The 25,459-nt window shown below is 38.1% G+C and overlaps 1 protein-coding gene across 4 annotated transcripts in view; it reads right to left on the reverse strand.

Annotated features, from left to right (window-relative positions):
• Nucleotides 1-25,459, reverse strand: part of NR2C2 (nuclear receptor subfamily 2 group C member 2) — a 100,622-nt gene that overhangs the window by 42,254 nt on the left and 32,909 nt on the right. For 3 of the 4 annotated variants that reach the window (XR_003967041.1, XM_030307477.1, XM_030307476.1), the window contains one exon: nt 6,858-6,968. Coding sequence is in view for 3 of the 4 variants with exons in the window: in XM_030307476.1 (XP_030163336.1) it covers nt 6,858-6,968 (111 nt within the window). In the remaining variant the exon portion in view is untranslated. Of the gene's footprint in view, nt 1-6,857; nt 6,969-7,542; nt 7,563-25,459 lie in introns of those variants that run through there. The other variant, XM_030307478.1, reaches the window with a different exon arrangement.

Consider the following 25,459-nt stretch of genomic DNA (forward strand, 5'->3'; position numbering starts at 1 on the left):
CAGAGAGAGAGTGGGAGAAAGAGAGAATCCCAAGCAGGCTCTGCACTGTCAGCTCAGAGCCCGATGGGGGCTTGAGCCCACAAACTGTGAGATCATGACCTGAGCTGAACTTGAACGCTTAACCAACTGACTCACCTAGGCGTCCCTGTTGTGTTTCTATACACTAATAACAAGCAATCTAAAAGAGAAATTAAGAAAACAATCATTTACAATTACATCAAAAAGAATAAAATAACCTAGAAATAAATTCAACCAAGAAGGTAAAAGATCTGCACACTGAAAACTGTTATGACATTAATGAAAGAAACTAAAGAAAACACAAATAAATAGAAAGATACTTGGCACTCATAAATTGGAAGAGTTAATATTGTTAAAATGTCTACACTACCCAAAGCAATCTATGGATTCAATACAATTCTTTTCAAAATTCCAATGACATTTTTCACAGAAACAGTACAAAGCAATCCTGAAATTTTTACACAATAACAGAAGACCAATAGCCAAAGCAATCTTGAGAAAAGATTGGAGACATCATGTTCTCTGATTTCAAACTATATTATAAAGCTATAATAATCAAAACAGTATGGTACTGGCATAAAAACAGAAATGCAGATGCATGGAATAGAAGACAGCCCAGAAATAAACCCACACATATATGGTCAATTAATTTATGACAAAGGAGCCAAGAATATGCCATGGGGAAAGAAAGGACAGCCTCTTCAATAAATGATATTGAGAAAGCTGGATAGGCACATGCAGAAATGAAATGGGACCATTATTTTACAATACACAAAGGTCAACTCAAAATCAACTGAAGGCTTGAATGTAAGACCTGTAACCATAAAATTCCTAGAAGAACACATTAAAAAAATAGTAAACTCAACATCAGTTCTGGTGATCATTTTTTGGATTTGACACCAAAAACAAAAATAAACAAATCAAACCACATGGAACTGAAAAGCTTCTGCACAGCAAAAGAAACCATCAACAAAATGAAAAGACAAACTACTGAATGGGAGAAAACATCCGTAAATTATGTATCTGTTAAGGGGTTAATATTCAAAATACATAAAGAACTAGGGGGCGCTTAGGTGGCTCAGTCGATTAGGTATCTGACTCTTGATCTTGGCTCGGGTCATGATCTAGCAGTTCGTGGGTTAAAGCCCTGTGTTGGGCTCTGCGCTATCAGTGTGGAACCTGCTTGGGATTCTGTCTCTCTCCCTCTCTCCATGCCTCTTCCCCACATTCTCTTTCTCAAAATAAATAAACTTAAAAAAAAAAAAAAAGAACTCAAACACCTCAACAGCAAAAGCAAACTTTAAAAAATGGGCAGAGGATCTGAATACTCATTTTCCCAAAGACGACAGAAAGTTGGCCAATAGGTATTGAAACAATGCTCAACATCACTCATCATCAAGAAAATCAAACCACAATGAGATAACCCTCACACCAGTCAGAATAGCCAGTATCAAAAAAAAAAAAAAAAAAAAAAGGCAGTAACAATTGTTGGCAAGAATGTGGAGTAAAGGAACCCTCATGCACTGTTGGTGAGAATATAAACTAGTGCAGCCACTGTGGAAAACTGTAAGGAGGTTCCTCAAAAAAATAAAAATGGAAGTATCAATAATCCAGCAATTCCACTTCTGGGTATTTATCCAAGGAAAACAAAAATACTCACTCAAAAAAAGATATATGCACCCCAGGGGCACCTTGGTGGCTCCGTCGGTTAAGTGACTGATTTCGGCTCAGGTCATGATCTTGCAGTTCGTGAGTTTGAGCCCCGTGTTGGGCTCTGTGCTGACAGCTCAGAGCCTGGAGCCTGTTTCAGATTCTGTGTCTCCCTCTCTCTCTGCCCCTCCCCTGCTCACACTCTGTCTCTCGCTCTCTCTCTCTCTCAAAAAAAGAAGAAACAACATTAAAAAATGCACCCCAAAGTTCACTGCAGCATTATTTACAATAGCCAACATATGGAAACAACCTAAGCGTCTGCTGATGGATGAATGGGTAAAGAAAATGTGGTAAATATGTGTGCATGTATATATGTATGTGTATTTATTTATATACAAATGAATACCTATTCAGCCATAAAAAAGGATGTAATTTTGCCATTTGTGACAACATAGACCCTGAAAGTAGTATGCTAAGTGAAATAACTCAGGCAAAGAAAGACAAATACTGTATGATCTCACTTATGGAATCTTAAAAAACAAAGCAAAACAAAATACACACACACACACACACACACACACACACACACACACGCGCTCAATGGATACAAAGCACAGACTGGTAGTTGCCCAAAGCGGGCAGGGGTGGGCAACAGAGGTCAAAAGGTACAGATTTCCAGTTACAAAGTAAATCATGAAGATGTAATACACATAATGGTGACTATAGTTTACTGAATTGCACACTAGAAAGTTGCTAAGAAACTAAATCTAAAAGTTTTCAACATAAGAAAAAAATTTCTAACCATGTATGGTGATCATTTCACAATCTACACAAATATCAAATCATTATGTTGTATACCTGAAGCTAATATGATACTATAGGCCAAAAAAAAATTACACACGGACATATCCTTTGTCCCAACAATCCTACACTGAGAAACTGATCTGACGGAAGTATTCTCGCAAGTGTTAAATTGAACAGGTAAAAAGTTATTCATTGCAGCATCCATAGACATCAAGAGAAAGAAGGAGCGGTTTCTACATGGAACTACCTCCAAAAGATGTTAAGAAAAAAGAATATAGGACAGTCTGGACAGAATGTCTACATGAATGAAAAATATGCTGTACATTATTTACACATGTGCTTTTGGTAGAGTGTGTCTGTGAAAGAACAAATAGCAATATGTAACAGTGGTTACCTCATGGGAGAGACCTGGGTGACTTGTGGAAGAGGAAGAAGGGAGGTGTATGGTTTACTCTATACTCTGCTTGGTGCGGTGTGATTTTGTTACAGCAATGAGTACCTGAGAGGGGCCAGGAGAACATCACAGTGAGAAAGGAGATGTCTGATGGCTGTGGACAAAGAAAGGGCAGAGAACAAGTACTGGCGTTCCAGAAGGGATGTGTAGGAATAAAGAGGTGGTAGAAGAGAGAAGTAGGGAAGCGGGTGCTATAAGGGCCCAAGTAAAGATTTCACACTCTAAAAAAATATACATGAACAGGCGCACCTGTTTATAAGGAAATTTGCAGAGGCGCCTGGGTGGCTCAGTCAGTTAAGCATCTGACTTTGGCTCAGGTCATGATCTTGAGGTCCGTGAGTTCTAGCCTCGTGTCGGGCTCTGTGCTGACAGCTCAGAACCTAGAGCCTGCTTCAGATACTCTGTCTCCCTCTCTCTCTGTCCCTCACCTGCTCGTGCTCTGTCTCTCTCTCTCTCAAAAATTAAATAAACATTAAAAAAAATCGTAAGGAAATTTGCAAACCACTGGCCTGGAAAGACTGCATCATGATGAAAACCTGTGAGATTTACTGAGAAGTCACCTTGCAACTGGATGGGTTCGATTATGCCTCATTCTCAGAGAAGTGGGTGCCCTCCTATGGCTCTTACCTCCTTCTCTCCTTCCACAGTCCCCACCCTAGACCTCTGTATCCTCAAAACAATAGCTTTTAACTCTAGCCACAAGGCTACTGCCCCCACTCTGAGGACTGCCACTCTTCCCACTCGGCCCCAAAGCCCCGTTGCAGCCATTAGGATGACAGGATACTGACAGACACGTCTATGTTCCAGATCACCCTCTACTGGACTGCATAACTAGGTATGTTGGCCACATTATCATTATTAAAAACAGTAACATAGGGGCGCCTGGGTGGTGCAGTCGGTTAAGCGTCCGACTTCAGCCAGGTCACGATCTCGCGGTCCGGGAGTTCGAGCCCCGCGTCAGGCTCTGGGTTGATGGCTCAGAGCCTGGAGCCTGTTTCTGATTCTGTGTCTCCCTCTCTCTCTGCCCCTTGCCCGTTCATGCTCTGTCCCAAAAATAAACGTTGAAAAAAAAAATTAAAAATTAAAAAATAAAATAAAATAAAATAAAAACAGTAACATAAATCCTGGAATGGAAGAAAACAGTTATAAAGGACTTAACTAAGACAACTGAATGACATTTTAGAATATAAACTATGGATTAGATAATGGTATGTTTCAATAATTAATTCCCTGATTTTGATAGCTGTATTGTGATTATGTAAGAAAATGTCATTGTTCTTAGGAAATACATACATATTCAGGGCAAAGAGGTGTGTTATTTCTATTCTCAAATGATTCAAAAAAATATACGTACATTTACTCAGAATGTTATAGCAAACAATTGGTTAAATTGGGGATATATATACAGGATTTCCATGTACTATTTTCTGTGTTTGGAATTATATAAAAATAAACCTTAAGAAAAATTATAAGTCATTTGCTAACATTGATATTTGCTTCCTATAAGTTTACAAGCATTATCTCACCTAATCCTTTTAAAATCCCATTAAACAGGTACTATTATTGTTGTCATTTTCTAGCTATAGAGGTTACAGAAACTTTCTTCAGAGTCACACAGCTGAGAGGAGATAAAATTTGATCCTAAGTCTGTTCCATTCAGAGCCAAAGATCCTAAATGTGACCTAGGTCTATCACCCTTACTGTATAATTTTTTCCTCTTAACCTTATCACAGAAGCCACCATTTGGGTTCCAAGCATTGTTATTCATGAAAACATCATAGCACTTATTCTCTTCCCAGGCCTCAGGGCATTGGAAATTCATGACTGAAGTCAGGGCTAGAAATGAAAACTTTATCGAAACCATTACCACCACCATCAAGAACCCAGAAATCATTCTATAACCTTAGTTTTCCTTGAAACACAAAACAAACAAAAAACAACAACAACAAAACCCTAAACCTTGAAATAGTTCAGTTGCACTCGTCCATTTTATTGACAGTTCATGATGAAAAGATTTTCAAGTATATTTACCATACGTAGAACTCATGCCTAAGAGTTATCCTCCCCAGAGAGACTAAAAGCTCAACACTAAGCATCTATTCTATAGGACTTCTGTTCAAGGGACCTTGCTACAATCCAGCCAGGACAGCAGTGTCACCACAGGCCGACGACCAGGGCATGGGCTTAGCCCCTCTGTATGGAATGGGATGGTAGGATAGCCCTTGGGAAGAGATTCTTCTCATACCAATATGGGCGGAAATGTGCACTCTCTCAGTATATACACTAGCTACTGACAGTCTCTTGGGGAACTTTCTGCGTTCTCATCTGCCCTAAGGTGGTTGTGAGCCCATTATGTACAGGCCATGGTTGAATGCAATTAGTCCTTTCCCAGTTGGGGCAGTTACATAGGCAGAATCCTAATATCTACCACATAAAACTATACAAGACCCATTTTCAAGTCATAGTGAGCAAAACAAAAGAGAAAAAATAATTTGGCTATGAAGTTCCTAATTCTGAGGAACAGTAAAACCTCTAATGTTGGGGCCATTACTTCTGAATTTCCAAACACTCAGATATGTGTTCCTTACTGGTGTGAGGTTAAAATGACTTATATGAGCTTCAGTGTTTATGATAAAATATTATACAATACAGACATAATGGGAATATAATCTTTAACTTCTTTCATTTACTTATTAGAACTCTTCTATGCTTACTTTATAATAGATAGTCCACAAAATCACTTTTTAGAATGGGTAAACATTATAGAAATTATGTAGTTACGGTATCATATTGTTCACTTATACCAACTTTGGAATAAACTGTAAATTGAAAGCAATCCTTTTACTCATTCACTCAAATTACCTGTATGCCCTGATAGTCTTTCAAATTTGTGTTATGTAACTAATGTTTTTTCTGCCATTCATCTTTGTTCATGTTTTTTGGTTTGGCCTTGTGATTCAGCTTGCTGAGGTAACTATGAGTCTTTAATCTGTGTCATCAATATATTATCTTTTCTTCTTGGCTTGTTGATTAAGATTTCAATACACATATCTTCCCTTTGTTCAATGGGCCAGAGGCAGCTTCAGAGCCCTGGGGAAGACTAAACTTCCCATAAGTGAATATCAATTAGTAACAATAACACTAGTAATAATGGTTATTGTAATAGATAATTAGTACATACTGAACATCAGTATGTGCTAATCACTGTTCTAAGCACTTTACAAGCAATATCCCATTGATTGATTCCTCACAATAACCTTATGAGGTAAGTACTACTATCACATACATTTTCTAAACGAAAAAAGCAAGGCACTGAAAAGTTAACTTTCAAGGTCAAAATAGCTAGAAAGTGGGGCACTGAACTTGACTCCAAGTGGGGGCCCATACACTTAACTACTAGGATATACTGCCTCTCAATGTGGATGCACATAAGTAATAAAATGGCACTACATCCCAAGAATTTGAGACAGTTTAAACTTTTGCATTAAAAGCAGTAAGTTAGTTCAATCAATGTAAACTTTTCTTTTTTCTTTTTTAAGAATAAATGAGGTTTGGGGCGCCTGGGTGGCGCAGTCGGTTAAGCGTCCGACTTCAGCCAGGTCACGATCTCGCGGTCCGTGAGTTCGAGCCCCGCCTCGGGCTCTGGGCTGATGGCTCAGAGCCTGGAGCCTGTTTCCGATTCTGTATCTCCCTCTCTCTCTGCCCCTCCCCCATTCATGCTCTGTCTCTCTCTGTCCCAAAAAAAAATAAATAAACGTTAAAAAAAAAAAAAAAAAAAAAAAAAAAGAATAAATGAGGTTGTACTATACTTGAGGCCCAAGAAGCACAACTCCTTAGTGAAATTCAAAGGCAGGTTTGTTCTAGAAAGGATTCAGAAGGCAGGTCTGCCTTTGGGCAGGTGGCTGGAACCAAGTGGGACTGGTGCAAGTACCTGAATGCGCTGAGGTGAGGCTACCGCAGAGTCGGTGGAGATTATCTGGATGCGCGGGGAGGGGCTGGTCATCCCTGGAGATTCCGGCCGAGAGGTCTGTGTCCGTGGTACCTGTGGGCAAGAAATGGGCTGGATCACAAGGGGGCTTACAAAAATGTCCGGTGGTAGCTGAGGACCATGCCTCTTGCTTTCACTGTGGCTTTGAGTAATACACTTGAGTAGTTTTGGTATTTGGACCCAGAATGACAAAGAAACCAATGAGATACTGCCACAGGATGGCCATAAGAAAATACAATCTTAAAAGAGTTATTTCTAATGTTGAAAATGCAAAAACCAACCAACCAACCCCTCCCCAGATAACCTCCCCCACAAAAACACAGGAATTTTCAAATCTGCTCATATAACTTTCATAAAAGAAAGTACCAAAGTACCTTTTTAGAAATGGTATTTGAATGTTTTCACTGTCCCCAAAACCAGCTGTAAAACACTCCTTTAAGATGACAGTTTCCAGAAGAAAGGCTCTCACAAACACCATAGAGGATGGCAAAAAAAACCCCAGCAGTACGCTGAAAACTTCTGGGATCAGTACTTGTGAAAGAGTCCTGGCAATATCCCAGCCCCCCTGGGATGGGGCTGGGAAAAGCCCATCAGTTATACAAAGGTCTGGAATTTCGTCAATACCTACCAAAAGGCAAGGTTCAAGGTTCTGAGTGGTCACCTGGGCACCTGAGGTGGGCAGATACTTTTCCTTGAATAAAAGCACATCATGAACCAATGCTTTACAAACTCTTCCAAAAAACAGAAGACGGAACACTCCTCAAATTCATTCTATGACCAAAACTAGGCAAAGACATCACAAGAAAAGAAAACTACAGGCCAATATTCCTTATGAGTATAGATGTAATAATCCTGAACAAAACACTAGCAAACTGAATCCAGAGGCATATAAAAAAATCATATACCATGACTAAGTGGGATTTATCCCAAAAATGCATGATCGGTTCACCATATTAATTAAACAATGTAATACACTATATTAACAGAGAACAAAAGCCTCATCATCTCACACAGAAAAACCATCCAACAAAATCCAAATCCAATGCCATTTCATGATAAAAACATTCAACAAACTAGAAACTAGTAAGTTCTCAATCTGATAGAGTATCTATAAAATACTCACAGCTTAACAGAACACTTAATGGTGAAAGACTGACAGCTTTCTTCCTAAGATCAGGAACTAGACAAACATGTCTGCTTTTGCCACGTGAACTCAACACTGTACTGCAGGTTCTAGCCAGAGCAATTAGGGAAGAAAAAGAAAGAAAAGCATCCAGACTTGGAAATAAAGAAGGAATACTATTTCTATTTACAGAGAATATGATCATGACATGACATGATCATAGAGAAAGTCCTAAAAAAGAAAACAAAAAACAAAAAACTATTAGAACTAGTAAATGAGTCCCAAGGTTGGAAGATACAAGATCAATATATAAAAATCAACCGTATTTCTATACAAGAGCAAGGAACAACCAGAAAATGAAATTAAGGAAGTATTCCCACCTCCAGAGCATTAAAAACAGGAATAAATACATCAAAAGAAGCGTAACACTTATACACTGAAAACCGTACACATCATTGAAAGAAATTTAAGAAGGCCTAAATAAATGTAAAGACATCTGTGTTCATGGGTCAGAAGATTAATACTGTTAAGCTCTTAATACTACTCAAACCGATCTACAGATTCAGCATAATTGCTATCAAAACTCTAGCTGCCTTTATTGCATAAATTGACAAGCTGATCCTAAAATTTTTATGAAAATCCAAGGCAATCAGAATAGCTCAAACAATCTTGAATGTTTTGGGGTGCCTGGCTGGCTCAATCAGTAGAGCATGCAACTTTCGGTCTTGGGGTTGTAAATCTGAACCCCACATGGGGTGTAGAGATTACTTAAAGATAAAATCTGTTGAAAAAAAAAAAAAACCAACAAAACAATCATTAATTGTTCTGAGTTGGAGGACTCACACTTCTTGATATCAAAACTTATCACAAAGCTACAATAATCAAAACAGTATGGCACTGGTATAAGAACAGATATTTAGACCAATAAAAATGAATAAAAAGCTCATAAATAAACCCTCACATATATGGTCAAATGATTTTCCACAAAAGTGCCATGACAGCTCAATGGGGAAAAGAGAGTCTTTTCAACAAAAGGTGATGAAGCAACTGGACACAACATACCATATGAATGAAACTGGACCCCTCCCTCATACCATCCAAGCAAATATTAACTCGAGAGAGGAAGGACTCTGGAAAAAGATGGCAGAGTGGGAAGCACCAGGAATTTGTCTCCCCACCAAACCTTAACTGCACAGGTAGAATCTGACTCATGTAACTATTTTGGAACTCTGGAGTCTATTGGATATTGAAGGCTTGCAACTTTCAGGGGAAGGCTTGGACAATAAGTTGTAGTTAGTTTCTCAATTTTGGCTTCTCTTAGCAGCTGGTAGCAGCTGCCCATCTTCCATGTCTACTCTGAAGCCATAGGCACATGTTCCAGAAACAGCTTGCATACAGCTTGTGGGAGCCCAGGTGGACAAAAGGATCCTTGTCCTCCACAAATACGGGGGATGTGTGCTCCAGTCGCTGATTGTTACTTCTAATCACAGAAGTGCAGAAAAAGAAGGGACAGCCATTGTTGCTGTACTTCCCCCTATTGTTGCAAGCCCCTCTGTTTCTAGCTTGAGTGACTTCCAGGGGCCTTAAAGTCCTGGATTATTTCTCCCCACTCCTCTATTTTTCTGTTTTTCCTCTTTTGGGATCCAAACATTAAAGACAAGGACATTCCAGAGCAAATGCATATACAGGAAAAAATAGACAGTGACTGTACATGCCTAGGGGAAGGCACAGGTCTGAGAAAAGACCTCAGAAGTCCTTAAGTTTATACGTCAGGATGATCCTTAGCACAGAGACAGCCTAAATATTAAAAAACAAAAATAAAAACAGTAACAAAAAACAGCAAATTCTAGGAAGGGGGTAGAATCAGATTCCCAGAGTTACCACATTAATAGATTCAAATATCAAGTTTTCAACAACAAAAAAATCACAAGGCATAAAAAGAAACTGGAAAGTATGGGCTATCTAAAAGAAAAAAATAAATCAACAGAAATGATTGCTGAAAAATCTCTGATGTCAGGTCTACTAGACAAAGACTTTAAAAACAACTATCTGAAAGTTACTCAAAAAACTAAAGGAAGATGGGCAGTAGCCAGAACCCAAAAGGGATTAAAAAAACAAAAACAAAAACAAAAATCCTAAAGAGAAACCAAAAATAAACTCTGGAGCTGAAAAGTAAAATAACTGAAGTGAAAAATTCACTAGTGGGATTCAAAATCAGATTTGATCAAGCAGAATAATTAAAAACCTTGAAGACAGAACAATGGAAATTAGAGTCTGAAAAGCAAAACAAAACAACAAAAACATTGAAGAAAGCTGACCAGTGTTACGGAGCCTACAGGCCATCAAGTAGACCAACATATGCACTGTGGGAGTCCATGAGGAGGAGAGAGAGAGAGAAAGGGGCAGAGAGAATATTTGAAGAAATAATGCCAGAAAACTCCCCAAATCTGAAGAAAGACATGAACATAAATACCTAAGCAGTTCAATGAATTCTATATAAGAGGACCTCAAAGACACATTATAATCAAACTTTCAAAAAACAAAGACAAAGAATGCTAAAAGCAGCGAGAGAGAAGTAACTCACATACAAGGGAACAATTATGTTACTTGCGGATTTCTCACTGAAAACTGTGGAGGTTGGGGCGCCTAGGTGGCTCAATCGGTTGAGCGTCCAACTTTGGCTCAGGTCATGATCTCACGGTTTGTGAGTTCGAGCCCCGCGTTGGGCTCTGTGCTGACAGCTCTGAGCCTGGAGCCTGCTTTGGATTCTGTGTCTCCCTCTCTCTCTGCCCCTCCCCCACTCATACTCGCTCGCTCTCTCTCTCTCTCTCTCTCTCTCTCTCAGAAATAAACATTAAAAAAAAAAAAAACTGTAGAGGTCAGAAGATAGTGGGCTGATATATTCCAAGTGTTCAAAGAAAAGAACTAGCAACCAAGAATCTTATACCTGGAAAAACTGTCCTTCAAAAGTGAGGGAGAAATTAAGACATTTCCAGATAAACAAAAGCTGAGAGAGTTCATGATCAGTAGACCCACCCTGCAAGAAATGCTCAAGGGAGTCCTGCACAGTGAAATGAAAGGTCATTAGACACTAATCTGAAGCTACCTGGAGAAATAAAGATCTCAAGAAAGGTAAATACATGGGTAATTATAAAAGCTAGTATTATTGTAACAATGGCTTATAATGTATTTTTTGTTTCCTACATGATTTAAAAGACTAACATGTTTAAAGAAAAAAAACTGGGGCGCCTGGGTGGCTCAGTCGGTTAAGTGTCCGACTTAGGCTCAGGTCATGATCTCACGGTCCGTGAGTTCGAGCCCCGCGTCGGGCTCTGTGCTGACCGCTCAGAGCCTGGAGCCTGTCTCAGATTCTGTGTCTCCCTCTCTCTCTGATCCTCCCTTGTTCATGCTCTGTCTCTCTCTCAAAAATAAATAAACGTTAAAAAAATTAAAAAAAAATAAAGAAAGAAAAAAAACTATTAGTGTAAAAGCTTGTATTATTGTAAGTTTGGTTAGGAACTCCAAATCTTGCTTTCTACATAATGCATTTAAAATAATTATTAGTTTATGTTTTGGAACACATAATATACAAAGATGTAATTTTGTGACATGAACCAAAAGGGATAAGAACAGAGCTCAAAGGAGGAAAGTTTTTGTATATCACTGAAGTTAAGCTGGTATAAATTCAAACTAGAGTGAATGGATGTTAAATATAATTACCATGGTAACCACAAAGAAAATAGCTATAAAATATACAAAAGGAAATGAAAAAGGATTTTAAACATCTTACTACACACAAAAAAAATCAACTGAATACAAAAGATAGGAATGTAAGAAATGGGGAACAAAAAAAGCTTTATAAGGCATACAAAAAAACAAATAACAAAATGACATATAAGTCCCTCCTTATCGTAATTCTCTAAATGCAAATACATTAAACTTTCCATTCGAAAGAGAGATTGGCAGAATGTATAGAAACTCATGTTCCAACTATATGCTATCTACAAGAAACTCATTTTAGAACCAAGACAGAAATAGAACCAAATGACACAAATACCTAGAAAATGAAAGGAAGGAGAAAGATATTCCATACAAATAGTAACCAAAAGAACCACAGGTGGCTGTACTAATATCAAACAAAATAAACTAAATTTTAAAAGGTTACAAGAGACAAAGAAGGACACTATACATTAACAAAAGGTTTCAATGTAGCAAGAAGATGTAACAATTACATTTACACATCTAATAACAGACCACAAAAATATGTGAAGAAAAAACTGACAGAATTTAAGGGAGAAATAGTTCTGCAATAATGGCTGGAGACTTTGAGGTACCTGGGGCTTGGTCAGTCAAGTATCTGACTTCAGCTCAGGTCATGGCCAGTTAAGCATCTGACTTCGGCTCAGGTCACAATCTCGTGGTTTGTGAGTTTGAGTCCAGCATTAGGCTTCATGTTGACAGTGCAGAGTCGGCTTAGGATTCTCTCTCTCTCTCCTCTTCTCCTTGCCCCTACCCCACTTGTACTCTTTCTCTCTTAAAATAATAAATAAACTTTATAAAAAAAAATAGTTGGAGACTTCAATACCCCAATCTGAATAATGGACAGAACAGACAGACATAGTATATGCAAAGAAATAGAGAACTTAATACAACAAACCAACCACACACTATACAGAACACTTTACCCAGAAACAACAAATACTCAGAAAAATTTCTCAGGTACACATGGGACATTCTCTAGGACGGACCAGGTGAGGTCACAAGTTAAGCTTCAACAGATTTTAAAAGACAGGTAACATACAAGGTATCTTCTCTGACCATAAGGGAATAAAGTTAGAAATCATCAACAGAGTGAACCAAGAAATGTCCCAAACATGTGGAAATTAAACAATACATTCTTGGTGTTGGATCAAAGAGGAAATTATAAGGGAAATTAGAAAAAGGTTACAGATGGATGAAAACAAACAAAACATTTATAGGACAATGTGAAAGCAGTGTTAAGGGGTAAATTTATGAACTATAAATGTTTTGATTAAAAAACCAGAAAGATTTCAAGTGAACAATGTAACTTTATAACTTATAGAACTAGAAAAAGAATAAACTGAACCAAAGCTAGCCGGAGACAGGAAATAATAAAGATCATCACAGAGATAAAAGAAATACAGAAAAATAGAGAAAAATCAACTAAAACAAAAGTTGGTTCTTTGAAAAGATCAACAAAATTGACTAATCTGTAGCTAGATGGACTAAAGGAAAAAAAAAAAAGAGAAAAGACTGCGATTACTAAAATCAGAAATGAAAGTGAAGACATTACTATCAATTCTATAGAACCATAAGGATTATAAGAGAATATTAAGAACAGCTCTATGCCAACAAAATTGTTGGCATCAGATGGACAAAGGCCTAGAAACACAAAACCTACCATGACTAAATCATGAAGAAATATAAAATATGAATAGATCTATAACTATGAAGGAGACTGAACCAATTATCAAAAATTTCCCCACAAAGAAAATCCCTGGACCTGATGGCTCACTTGTGATTTCTACCAAACCTTTAAAGAAAAACTAGTATTAAGCCTTCTCAAACTTTCCCCAAATACTGAACAGGAACACTTCCTAACTCCTTCTATGAGGCTAGCATTACCCTGATACCAAAGCCAGACAAAGACACTACAAGAAAACTACAGACCAGTATCTCTTATGAACTGATACAAAAATCCTCAACAAAATACTAGCAAACAGAACTCAGCAGCATACTAAAATGATTAAACACCTTGACATGAAATGGGATTTATTCCTGTAACACAAGGTTCAAAATACAAAATCAATGTGACATGCCATGTTAGCAGAATTAAAGCGGGGGTGGGGGAGAATCACACAATCACCTCAATAGCTGGAGAAAAAGCATTTCATGATAAAAACACTCAACAAACTAGGAACACAAGAAAACTATCTCCACATAATAAAACTATATGAAAAACTCACAGTGAATATCATACTCAATGGTGAAAGATATGAAAGTTTTTCCTTAAGATAAGGAACAAAGCAAGGATGCCTGCTTTTACCACTTCTACTCAATCTAGTACTAGAAGTTCTAGCCAGAGCAATTAGGCAAGAAAAGGAAAGAAAAGGCATCCAAATCGTAAATAAGAAGTAAAAAATAATCTGTTTGCAAATGATATGATCAAGCATTCCCCATCAAGAAAAAGTCTGTTAGAAAAAGTCTGTTAGAGTTTTGGTTGAATCTATTGTTACCCTGTGAGTTAATTCTACCAATTTCAGATATATGGAATTCTTAACTGATTGAATAATATGCTAATTTTCTGGTTTAGATACTCACTTTACCTGTAAAACATTGTAAAGCAATCAACATAATATGAGTACCACAGACTATGGAATCAGATAGAGCTGGGCTCTGAAACATGTACTATCACCCTAAGCAAGCCACCTAAACCCTCTAAACTTCAGTTTCTTGAAATTTAACATGGATATATTGTTACTACTTTATGAGACTGATGAGAGGGACAATGAATGTTAAGTATTAATTCCATTCAACACTTAGTAGCTATTAACACTATCACAAACTTCCTGAAAATTTCTCTAAAATCTGAGTTATAGTGTATAAATATTAATGTCACATGTGATAAAGTGTACTAGTGAGGCTCTCCTTGACAAGAAAATTATTTTTGTTCTTATTAAAAAGTATTAAATCCTACCTCATATCATCTACAGAAAAAAAATTTTTTTTAATGTTTATTCATTTTTGAGAGACAGAGACAGACAGAGCATGAGTGGGGGAGGGGCAGAGAGAGAGACACACACACAGAATCCGAAACAGAACCCCAGGCTCTGAGCTGTCGGCACAGAGCCCGATGTGGGGCTTGAACCCACGGACAGCGAGATCATGACCTGAGCCAAAGTCGGATGCTCAACCAACTGAGCCACCCAGGCACCCCCCCCCCCCCAAATTTAATGGGCAAAAGAGTTGAACAGACATTTCTCCAAAGAAAATATTCAAATGGCCAATAAGGCGAAGAAAATTGCTCAACATCATTAATCATTAGGGAAATGTAAATCAAAACCACATTAAGATATCATTTCCTATGCATTAGGATGGTTATAATCAGAAAGAGGGATGCCTGGGTGGCTCAGTTGGTTAAACATTCAACTCTTGGTTTTGGCTCAGGTCATTCACGATTTGTGGGTTCGAATCCCGCATCAGGTTCTGCGCTGGTAGTGCAGAGCCTGCTTGGGATTCTCTCTCTCCCTCTCTCTCTGCCCCTCCCCTGCTTGCATCCTCTCTCTCTCAAAATAAATAAACTCAAAAAAAAAAAAAAAAAGAGTAACAGCATTCAAAAAGTATTTCATCGGGTCTCAAAGAAGGTTTCTATGTTAGTAAGCCAGAGAAGCTCTTGTCTGTGCTTCACTTGAACCTGCTATGTGTTAACCCTGTGCCACCCTAGAGCTTGCTGCATGCTGTTGTACAATCAAAAGCAGTTCTCCCCTCTAGCATCTGTTGGGCAAGATGGACAGCTATAGTGGAAGAAGCACAGGTTGGGTGCTAAGTCAGCTTTTTGCCAACTTTGGTATGAGCTGCAGTTGATTCAAGTGAGTTTACCTCACCTGTTGAAGGACATGCTTGCAAATTTATGATTCCTTTTGTATGAGATGCCCAAAGGCCTCTAAAATTTGTCTGAGATGCGGTACAGATCATGTTGGCAATGTTGCCTGGTAGTTCAGTAATAAATTCAGATTGGATGAACAACCCAAAATATCCCTCATATTTATTAGAGGGATGATTAACTCTGAAAGTGACAGGTTAATGGGAAAATACTTGGGGTCCCCCACTCCCGTGGCCTTTAGAGAGAAGGTGTGTTCTAGTGGCAGCAGGGGCAGTTTAGATATGATCTGGCTTGAAGGCAAAGTCCTGCCATGATGGGACTGCTCAGAAATTCTTGCAGCTGTGTGAATTTAGAGCCTGACATTATAAACACACATCAAGGTGGGGAATATACTTTTTTTTTTCCAGAAGCATATTGTTGAGTATCATTTAGCACAGTTGTAGGAAGTCAATTTGGTAACAGGACATAAAAATATTAGATGTATTTCTGACGAGTGGAAGCATCTCCTTTCCATCCTTTCCTGCTTATCTTTTCAGTGCCCGATGTCAGTCTTGGCCCTCTGCCTTAGCCTACTTTCAACTCCCTCGATCTGCTCAAGTTGCAAAGGACAGGATCATTAGTTCATACTGGATGAAAAATATAAATGCCTGGCAATACCCAGGTGTGTGTACCCTGGCCAGAGCACCTGCATTTTGACAGGAAAAATTGCCAGTCCAAAGGACTCAATTAAACCACAAGCAAGCAGGGTGTGAAAGTATGTTTGGACATAGGTGTTCCAGGGCATGGTCTCTTGACTCACATTTAAAAGGGTAAAAATCAGCTCTTCTATTTTGCATCCTTTGTAAAGTGAATTGTGCTTCCCCAACATACAAATATTTACAGTCTAATGAGTTTAATAAAAGCCCTGCTCCTCAGGCCAGCCTTTTCTGATCCCTCAGGTTGGTATACATGTTCTGTTCTAGGTGCCGAGAGTTCCTGCATCTCAGCACTCTCCACAAGGCACCTACTGTAACTGCTTAAGTCTACCTCAGAGGGCAGTAGGAAACACTTCCTACTTTTCCTTTTTTCCCAAGGCTAGGTTCATTTTAGGGCCACAATGCTTGCTTAATGAATGAACAATTACTAACTTTAGGAATGAGTAAGAAATCTGTTTTATAGTCCTTGGTCCTAAACTGTGCCAAGACCTTTTTCTCTTACTCCACTCTTATGCCTGTCTGCTAATTAGACATCCTGCAGGTACTGCACAACACCTGCCCTGGCAGTTTATTACATAAAGCAAGGCGTACAGGCTTTCACTGACACACCTGGGTTTATGAGGCTGATGGGAAAGTTCATACATTTTCACCCTGGAGTGAGAACCTTCTCTATTCCATTGTAAGAAGGTATTGCTGTAGCAGCACTTTTTAAAGGAATAAATTCTTAGGAAAAATTTCTATGGTGATTACATGCTAAAAGATAGACATTTAGGTTGAAAAGAATGCCCACAGCATTGAGCTAAGGAGCAAATATTAAGAGTTTCTAAATCTATAATTTATTCTGAGTTTTGGCTGCAACATTCCCATGGGTTATTAATAGGGCAACCAAGTTCACACCCTGTGAAAAAAAACAGATCATGCAGACCCAATATGTTACGAATCTCTACCACAAACTTCTGACTTCTCAACATTCCCAGTGAAATTATGAACAAAGTAAATGCCTAAGTAGGGTAAAGGGTTTCAGGCACTGACACCTCCAGCCTGAATTGAAATGTATACCACACCCTCCTTTTATTTCAAAGGGCCATTATAGTAAGTGTAGTGAAGGGTCAATGGGCAGAGTTAAGTCCTCTTTGTGCTGCAACTTGCACCAGAGTGCACAGGAGTGTTGATCTTCAAAGTGCTCATTGCTCACCTCATACAAAGGATTAGGACCTTACAATGCCAGTGTGCTGTGTTCCTAAAAAATAAATTATCAAGGGGCGCCTGGGTGGCGCAGTCGGTTAAGCGTCCGACTTCAGCCAGGTCACGATCTCGCGGTCCGTGAGTTCGAGCCCCGCGTCAGGCTCTGGGCTGATGGCTCGGAGCCTGGAGCCTGTTTCCGATTCTGTGTCTCTCTCTCTCTCTCTCTCTGCCCCTCCCCCGTTCATGCTCTGTCTCTCTCTGTCCCAAAAAATAAATAAACGTTGAAAAAAAAATTAAAAAAAAAAAATAAATTATCTTGATGACTGGTAACTCCCAGGCTCTTCTTTAAACTAAAGTCAATTAAGGATTCAAAACTGAACATTACAAATCAGCCTCACTGATTCATATCAGAGTTGATTAACCAGTTTTTAAATTTTCCAGTTGATAATGTTTAAAAAGATAGAACTATAACCCTAAATTTCTTGGCACAAAAACAAAGATCCACACAGTCAACAACCACTACCCACCCACATTATATAAAAACAATGAGGTGTTAAGAGCAACTCTCTGTTCATAAGCAGGTCAGTCTGTTGAAAATAAACAAGGAAGCAGCTTTTGCCCTATTTAATTTAACCAGCATAATCAAATACAAGTTCCTACGAAGACATAACTTGCTGGGTGCTAATAAGCACAGCAACAGACACTAAATGGAATTCCTTCATATACATACCAGGCATTTAAATCCACTGTTCTTTTGCCAACTGCTCTAAAAACAAGTACCTATGAAACATACTGCTTTTCAAGGAGGCTTCCCCCAGAAACACAGAGAATGAGAACAGGCTTCAAAATTGCAGTCTTGTTGTTCTTAGGACCCTTAAAACTTACCATGCCAATGGCTCCCTCCAGCTTTATTTACATTTTTCCTCAGCAACCTCCCAGGCCAGAGAGCCCCACCAAAAGGGTTGGTTGGGGAAGCGCAGGCATTTGCTTTCAAACCGCCAGTGCAGATTCCATTCACCAAAACCAGACAGAGCTGTTTAAAGATGCCCTCTCTACGACCCTGCTTGCTGAAGGTCAAGTACACTATCACTCCCTGTAACCAAGGAAGCAAAATTGACATGTTCCTGCCGTTTCACCAGCTGCTAAAGCAGTTTGTCTAATAATATGATTAATTGCTTCTAGGGAAGATGTACTTTGCTTTACAAAGTTCTCCCTTCACCTAGGTTGCTGCCTTTACTAAATGTTCCCCCCACCCACCCCCCGCTCCACCAGCTTCCCCTTAAAGACCATCTTTCCTGAACTGAGAGCTCCTGAGAGCATGTTACCATGGAATCTAACCAACTCAAAACAGTCCTAAAACTATAAAGAGTGGAGGTAAGATTTGGAGAACTCAGAAATACCACATTCTGCATATAGCATTTTCAACTTCACAGTACATCAAGCCAACATTTTTAAAGACATGGGGTCTTTGCAAATTACTACACCATTCAAAGGGAAGGCAACATAACAATCACAAGAATAATAGCACTGGGCACATTTAACAAATATTTTACTACACCCACCCAATATGTGCCAGGCTTATGAGTACAGGTCAGAGTTCTAGCCCCTGTAGCCTCCTATACTCGCAGGAAGGCGAGCACATGTAGTCAGTGCAAATGAGGATGCTGTATGTAGTAACTGGCCACGGAATGGCTCAAGTCTCAGTGTCAGCCCTCCCCCGCAGGCCACAGAGGAAAGAGCTTCTGAGGTCACTGTTAGAGGTGGGGCTGTAACTAATACTCAGATCCTCTGGCTGCTAGACAAGAGCACCTGTCTCTAAGCCAAGCTGTAGCCTTCTGTTTGACATGTAACTTAACTACCTGTTTCAATACCTGGGCAAAGAACTAATATAAAGTGAATGCTGGCCAATCACCAAAAACAGACAAAACAAATGAAAGCCGGGTGGGGGGGGGGGGAGTAGGAAGAAAGAGGTTTTAGGGATATTTACTTTTATATAGGATAAGAGGAGGGAACTGATAGAGTAAGGAAATTTTTAATAGTAAGTTCACTGTGTTATAAACAATGAATTTCTACTCCACAGAAGTTTGTATACGTACTAACTTAATACAATCTAAGTTAAAGGAATATGCCACCTATTTTTTAGGTTCTGGCACAAACCTAGGCATCCCAACCTAAAAGGGAAAAATTAATTCAGGAGTAAAAAAAGAGAGGATTCTCCTTTTTACCTATTTTTTTTTTTTTTTACATTAGAGAGACAGCGTGTGTGCTCAAGTGGGGGACAGTGAGAGAGAATCTAAAGCAGAGAGCATGGAGCCTGAGATGCAGGGCTTGATCCCACGACCCTGGGATCATGACCTGAGCTGAAATCTAGAGTCGGACGTTCAACCAACTGAGCTACTCCGGCACCCTAAGGATTCTCCTTTTTTAAAAAGGAAACTAAAAGTCCCCCTACCTCAACAACTATTTAAAGTTCTAAGAAACGTAACATTCAGTGAAGCTAATAAGTGATGTGTAAAATGAAAGATTAATACAAAGAAGCAAAAAGCTCCAAGGCCCAACTGTTCAGGTCAATAGGTCTGTTCTTCTCATCATAAAAATCTGTTCACGCCCTCTGATCTGGTGATTCTACTTCTGGGAATCCACCTTACATAAACTATCCTAAATACAGAAATGGCTTTATCAGTGTGTGCTCCTAAATTATTTTTCTAGGGAATACAGGAATTCCCTCTCTCAGGGGTCTGGATAAAGTAGAGCCCACCTTCAACTGTAGAAGCAGAAAGTGACAGATACTTGCAGGTCTAGCTTACCTTAGTGGGCAGTGGGGTTGATCAGATGTTCGTGCTGAGACTACTGGCAGCAGGAACCCCGTGGCCAGCCTAGGCAGTGTTGTGGTGTATAGCCATAGCTTCACCAAACTGGCTCTTTGGTGAGATTTGTTTTCATAGCTGCAAAGCTACATTTCTAGTCCTCCTGTAACTCTGTCAAGTTAATCCAATCCTTTCCCACACATAGTTTAACTCCGTGTTTTTTAAGAATCCTATTTTTTTTTTAAATCAGCAACAGCTGGTTTTTCTTGTTTGTTTTGGGCACCCTCAACTGGTAAAGAATGGATGTATTTAACCTAAAGGTCAGAATCAAATTAAATGTCCCAAACTAGGAGATAGGTTAGTAAATTATTCTACACTCCCTTGATACAATATTATGTAGCTATGAAAAATGTTGGTTATGCAGGCTATGTAGCAACCTTTGGAAAGGATATTTACATTTATTCTGTCAAACAACAATCTATGTGTGCACACTGATTACAGCTGGATGACATGCATGTGAAAAGAAGACCAAAAAAGAATATGCTTATTCATTCAATAAAGAAATCTTTTTTTTTTTTATTTTTTTTTTCAACGTTTATTTATTTTTGGGACAGAGAGAGACAGAGCATGAACGGGGGAGGGGCAGAGAGAGAGGGAGACACAGAATCGGAAACAGGCTCCAGGCTCTGAGCCATCAGCCCAGAGCCTGATGCGGGACTCGAACTCACAGACCGCGAGATCGTGACCTGGCCGAAGTCGGACGCTTAACCGACTGCGCCACCCAGGCGCCCCAATAAAGAAATCTTAATATTGAGTGCTTACTATGTTCCAGGCACTCGAAAGTGTTTTAGACACTGGGAAGACAAACAGCAAGTGAAACAAAGTTCCTGCCTTTCTGCAACTTACATTCTATTGTGATAAATAAAAAAGTATATATGTTTTTTATTTTATTATTTTTATTATTTTTTTAATGTTTATTTATTTTTGAGAGAGACATAGTGGGAGCGGGGAAGAGGCAGAGAGAGGGAGACACAGACTCTGAAGCAAGCTCCAGGCTCTGAGAGCTGTCAGCACAGAGCCTGATGCAGGGCTTGAACTCACGAACTGTGAGATCACGACCTGGGCTGAAGTCGGAAGCTTAACCAACCGATCCACCCAGGTGCCCCTATGTTTTTTAGATAATGATAAGCATTTTGGAGAAAAGTAAGATGTAAGAGGGATAAAGGGTGACCGAGGTGGAAATGGTTATTTTATACAAGAAGTGATAAAGTAATAAAATGATAGTGTTAAGATGTGTTCAAATATAGAAATATGGCTTTCTTTTCTCCTCTGCAAATTTTCCAGCATGTTCTACCACTTTCATAATCAATTAAAAAAAAAATAATTTCCAAAAAAGTTACCTTTTAAAACCAGCAAATATTGCTAGACTTTGGTATTATGAATGATCTTATTTTCTACCCCAAGTCTGATATAATGAGTGTTCTTCATACTTTTCTTCATTTTAAAAAGAAAAACTTTTCTACGCATTCAGGAAAATATATGTATTTTTTTGTAAGATGAGATTCTACTGTGAAAAAGAATTCTCGGTCTCCTTGTCCTTTGAAGGACTGCTACTGAAGATATTTTAAAACCATGCTATATTTCTGCAACTACAAATCTAAACTGAACCATCCTGGTAGGCAGCTAGTTACAGGGAAACTCATTACACTTAGAACACCAGCTCCTGTCTGGGTGGCTTTGGACAAGTCCCTTAATTGTTCTAAGCCTCTGTTTACTCATTTGTAAAACTGAGGTGGATACCTCTTACTTCACAGAATAATGGGAGGATTAAAATGAGGCAACGAAGTACAATGCATTATATAAATACAGAGCATTCCTACTAAAATTTCCCTGACGAAATCCAATGCACAATGCTAAACCTATCACCCTGAATAAGATGTTATCTCCTATGCAAATGTTCATTTGTTTATTTATAGACAAGATGGTTTCATTTCTAATCCTCCATTTTCTGTGACCAATAAAAGGCTACAGTCTCCAAAATCTTTTTAAAAGTATGAGGCACTAAAGGTATACATATACCTCAAATGCAGTGAGATTTCAAGAAAGGAGATGTTTTCTACGATAGAACGTTACTATTCTCCCCAAGACATACTTATCATAGGAAATTATTTTGGCACAATCCTTCTACATAAGGTATGTCATATCTACAAGGGCATCATGCTTCAACATTTTCTCCTTTTTGACAATTCCACTTATCAACTCTTTTTCCCTCTCCATACTACCAATAAGTTGTCTTACTTATAACACTAGTTTTATTCTAAGTCCACTGTGTATATTTCATTTACAAAACAGCTTCACCTTACTACTCTTAACTCATAGCTTACGTGTGTGCAACTATCTGAATTTTCCATTACATCTTCTATGATAGCTATGCCCAAGTATTTACATGAAATACATACTACTTTTTAATAACTTGCTTCTTTTACTTCTCTTGAATTTAGTTATTGTACTATACTGATTTTTGGAAATTATTTCTGTATTAATGGATATATTTACTATGAGTATCACTTTGGTATAGTAAAAGAGTCATTAAGAAACACTGCAATAAAAAGGGGGTGCTGGGTCTGAAGGAACAGACAACTCCTTGAAGGAAGGGTCACATGGTATGTACTCAATGAATACTTGCTGAATTAACAACAGAGTTTATCAGTGGCCCAGCTACTTCTTGTATATAAAGCTATATGATTGTTAACTGTCAAAAAAAAAAAAAAAAACACAAAAAAACCAAAACCCCACAAAAACTTGGAAGATAACATTCTGCCCAGATAGCTTTTGAATCAGTGATTCTACTTCTGGTCTAGAGAAATACACCCAACATGTGAGCCCAACAAGGCATCATATACAAAGATGTTCGTTGTAGCACTATTTATGTTTGAGAAAATCTGGAAACAACTCAAAAATGTGCTTCTATAGTGGAGTGGCTACATAAATAGAACTCTAATTTATGTAATACTACATGATAGTAAAAGGAATTATACAGATTTGATTAATTGGAACTCTTGTACACTACTGGTAGGAATATAAAACGCTACTATTTTGAAAATCAATCATTATATTTGAGACAAAGTAAAAAAGGCAACTTATAGAACATCTTATCTAGTGTGATTCCATTTATGCTAAATTTAAAAATCTATAAACACTTAACCCTTGAAAAACATGGGTTTGAAGTGCATGAGTACCCTTACATGAGGGTTTTTTACAATAAATGCAGTGTGATACTGTGTATGTGTTTTCCCTTCCTTATGACTTTCTTAATAGCATTCTCTTTCTCTAGTTTACTTTGTTGTAAGACTATAATACGTACAACATACAAAACATGTGTTAATCAATCGTTTTATGTTACTGATAAGGCTTCCAGTCAATAGGAGGCTATTAGAAGTTAAGTTTTGGGGGAGTCAAAAATTATACATGGATATTCAACTATGCGGGGTTTGGCATACCATCCTAGCCCCCATGTTCTTTAAGGATCAAATGTACTTCTATAGTTACATATACATGAATATAAATACTTAGGAAAAAACCCTGGAAGGTAACACACCAAAGTAAAACAAATTTCAAGAACTGTTATTATACAGACCAGATTTTCTGATTATATTGAGATTAAGTTTAAAAAGTTACAAAAAAGATAATTATAAATGTAAAACTTAGAACTATAAAACTGCTAGAGAAAACAAGGGGGAAAATCTTTGTGATCTTGTGTTAAGTAAAGATTTTTAGTAGGACATCCAAAGTATGATTCATAAAAAAAAAAAAACTGATAAATTAGACTTCATCAAAGTAAAAAATTTGTGGTCTTCAAAAGACATGGTTAAGAGAATGAAAGATAAACCACAGACTAGGAGAAAGTATTTGGAAACCATGTACGTGTTAAGGACATGTAATCCAGAATACACAAAGAACTCTCAAAATTGAATAATAAGAAAGCAAACAATTTAAAAAAATGGGCATAAGATTTCAACAGATGAAAGATGATATATGCATGGCAAATAAACACATAAAGGATACTCAACATTAGTCATTAGAGAAATGGAAATTAAAACTACCATGAGGAATCAGTACACATCTACGAGAATGCCTGACATTAAACAGACTGACCACACCAAGTATTGGCAGGGTTGTAGAGCAACTAGCACTTTTGTATACTGCTGGAAGGAATACAAAATGGTACAACTACTTTGGAAATCAACTGGGCAGTTTTTACACAAGAGAAATGAAAGCCTATGTTCTCATGAACACTTGTACAGAAATGTTCATAACAGGGGCACCTGGGTAGCTCGGTCGGTTAAGCGTCTGACTTCGGCTCAGGTCATGATCTCGTTGTTTGTGAGTTCAAGCCCCACATCAGGTTCTGTGCTGGCTGTGTGGAGCCTGGAACCTGCTTCAGATTCTGTCTCCCTCTCTCTCTGCCCCTCCCCTGCTTGAGCTCTGTCTCTCTCGCTTTCAAAAATAAACATTTAAAAAAATGTTCGTAACATCTTTAGTTGTAATAGGCAAAAAAAAAAAAAAAAAAAAAAAAAAAGGGAAACAGCTTAAATGTCTATCCATTTAGGATAAAAGTATTTATCCATTCAGGCTAAAAAAAATTTGCAATACAATGGATACACTTTTATAAAAAATGAACGAAGTACTGATACATATAAAACATGGATGAGTCTGAAAATAATGATGCTGAATGAAAGAAGCCAGATAAGAAAGGGTATATACTGTATGATTTCTTTCATAGAAACTTCTACAGACTGCAAATCAATCTAAATGATAGGAAGATAACCATTGGCTGCGTGCAAGTGATATGGCTAGAGCTCTACCTAAAAGATAATAGATAGCTGAATTGTTGTATTAGAAAAGAAGAAAGGCTAAGAAATCAATAAGCTAAGATCCATCCTAAGAACTTACAAAAAGAATACCAAAATAAGGGCCAAAAAGCAGAAGAAAATAATAAAAACAGAAACTTATCAGAGATAAAATAACTCTCTGGCGAAACCAATCAAAGGGAAAATAAAAGATACACAAATAATGTAATACTAGGAATAAAAGAGGGCTGTAACTAGAGT

Source organism: Lynx canadensis, chromosome A2 (assembly GCF_007474595.2).
Source record: "Lynx canadensis isolate LIC74 chromosome A2, mLynCan4.pri.v2, whole genome shotgun sequence".
Taxonomy (NCBI): Eukaryota; Metazoa; Chordata; class Mammalia; order Carnivora; family Felidae; genus Lynx; species Lynx canadensis.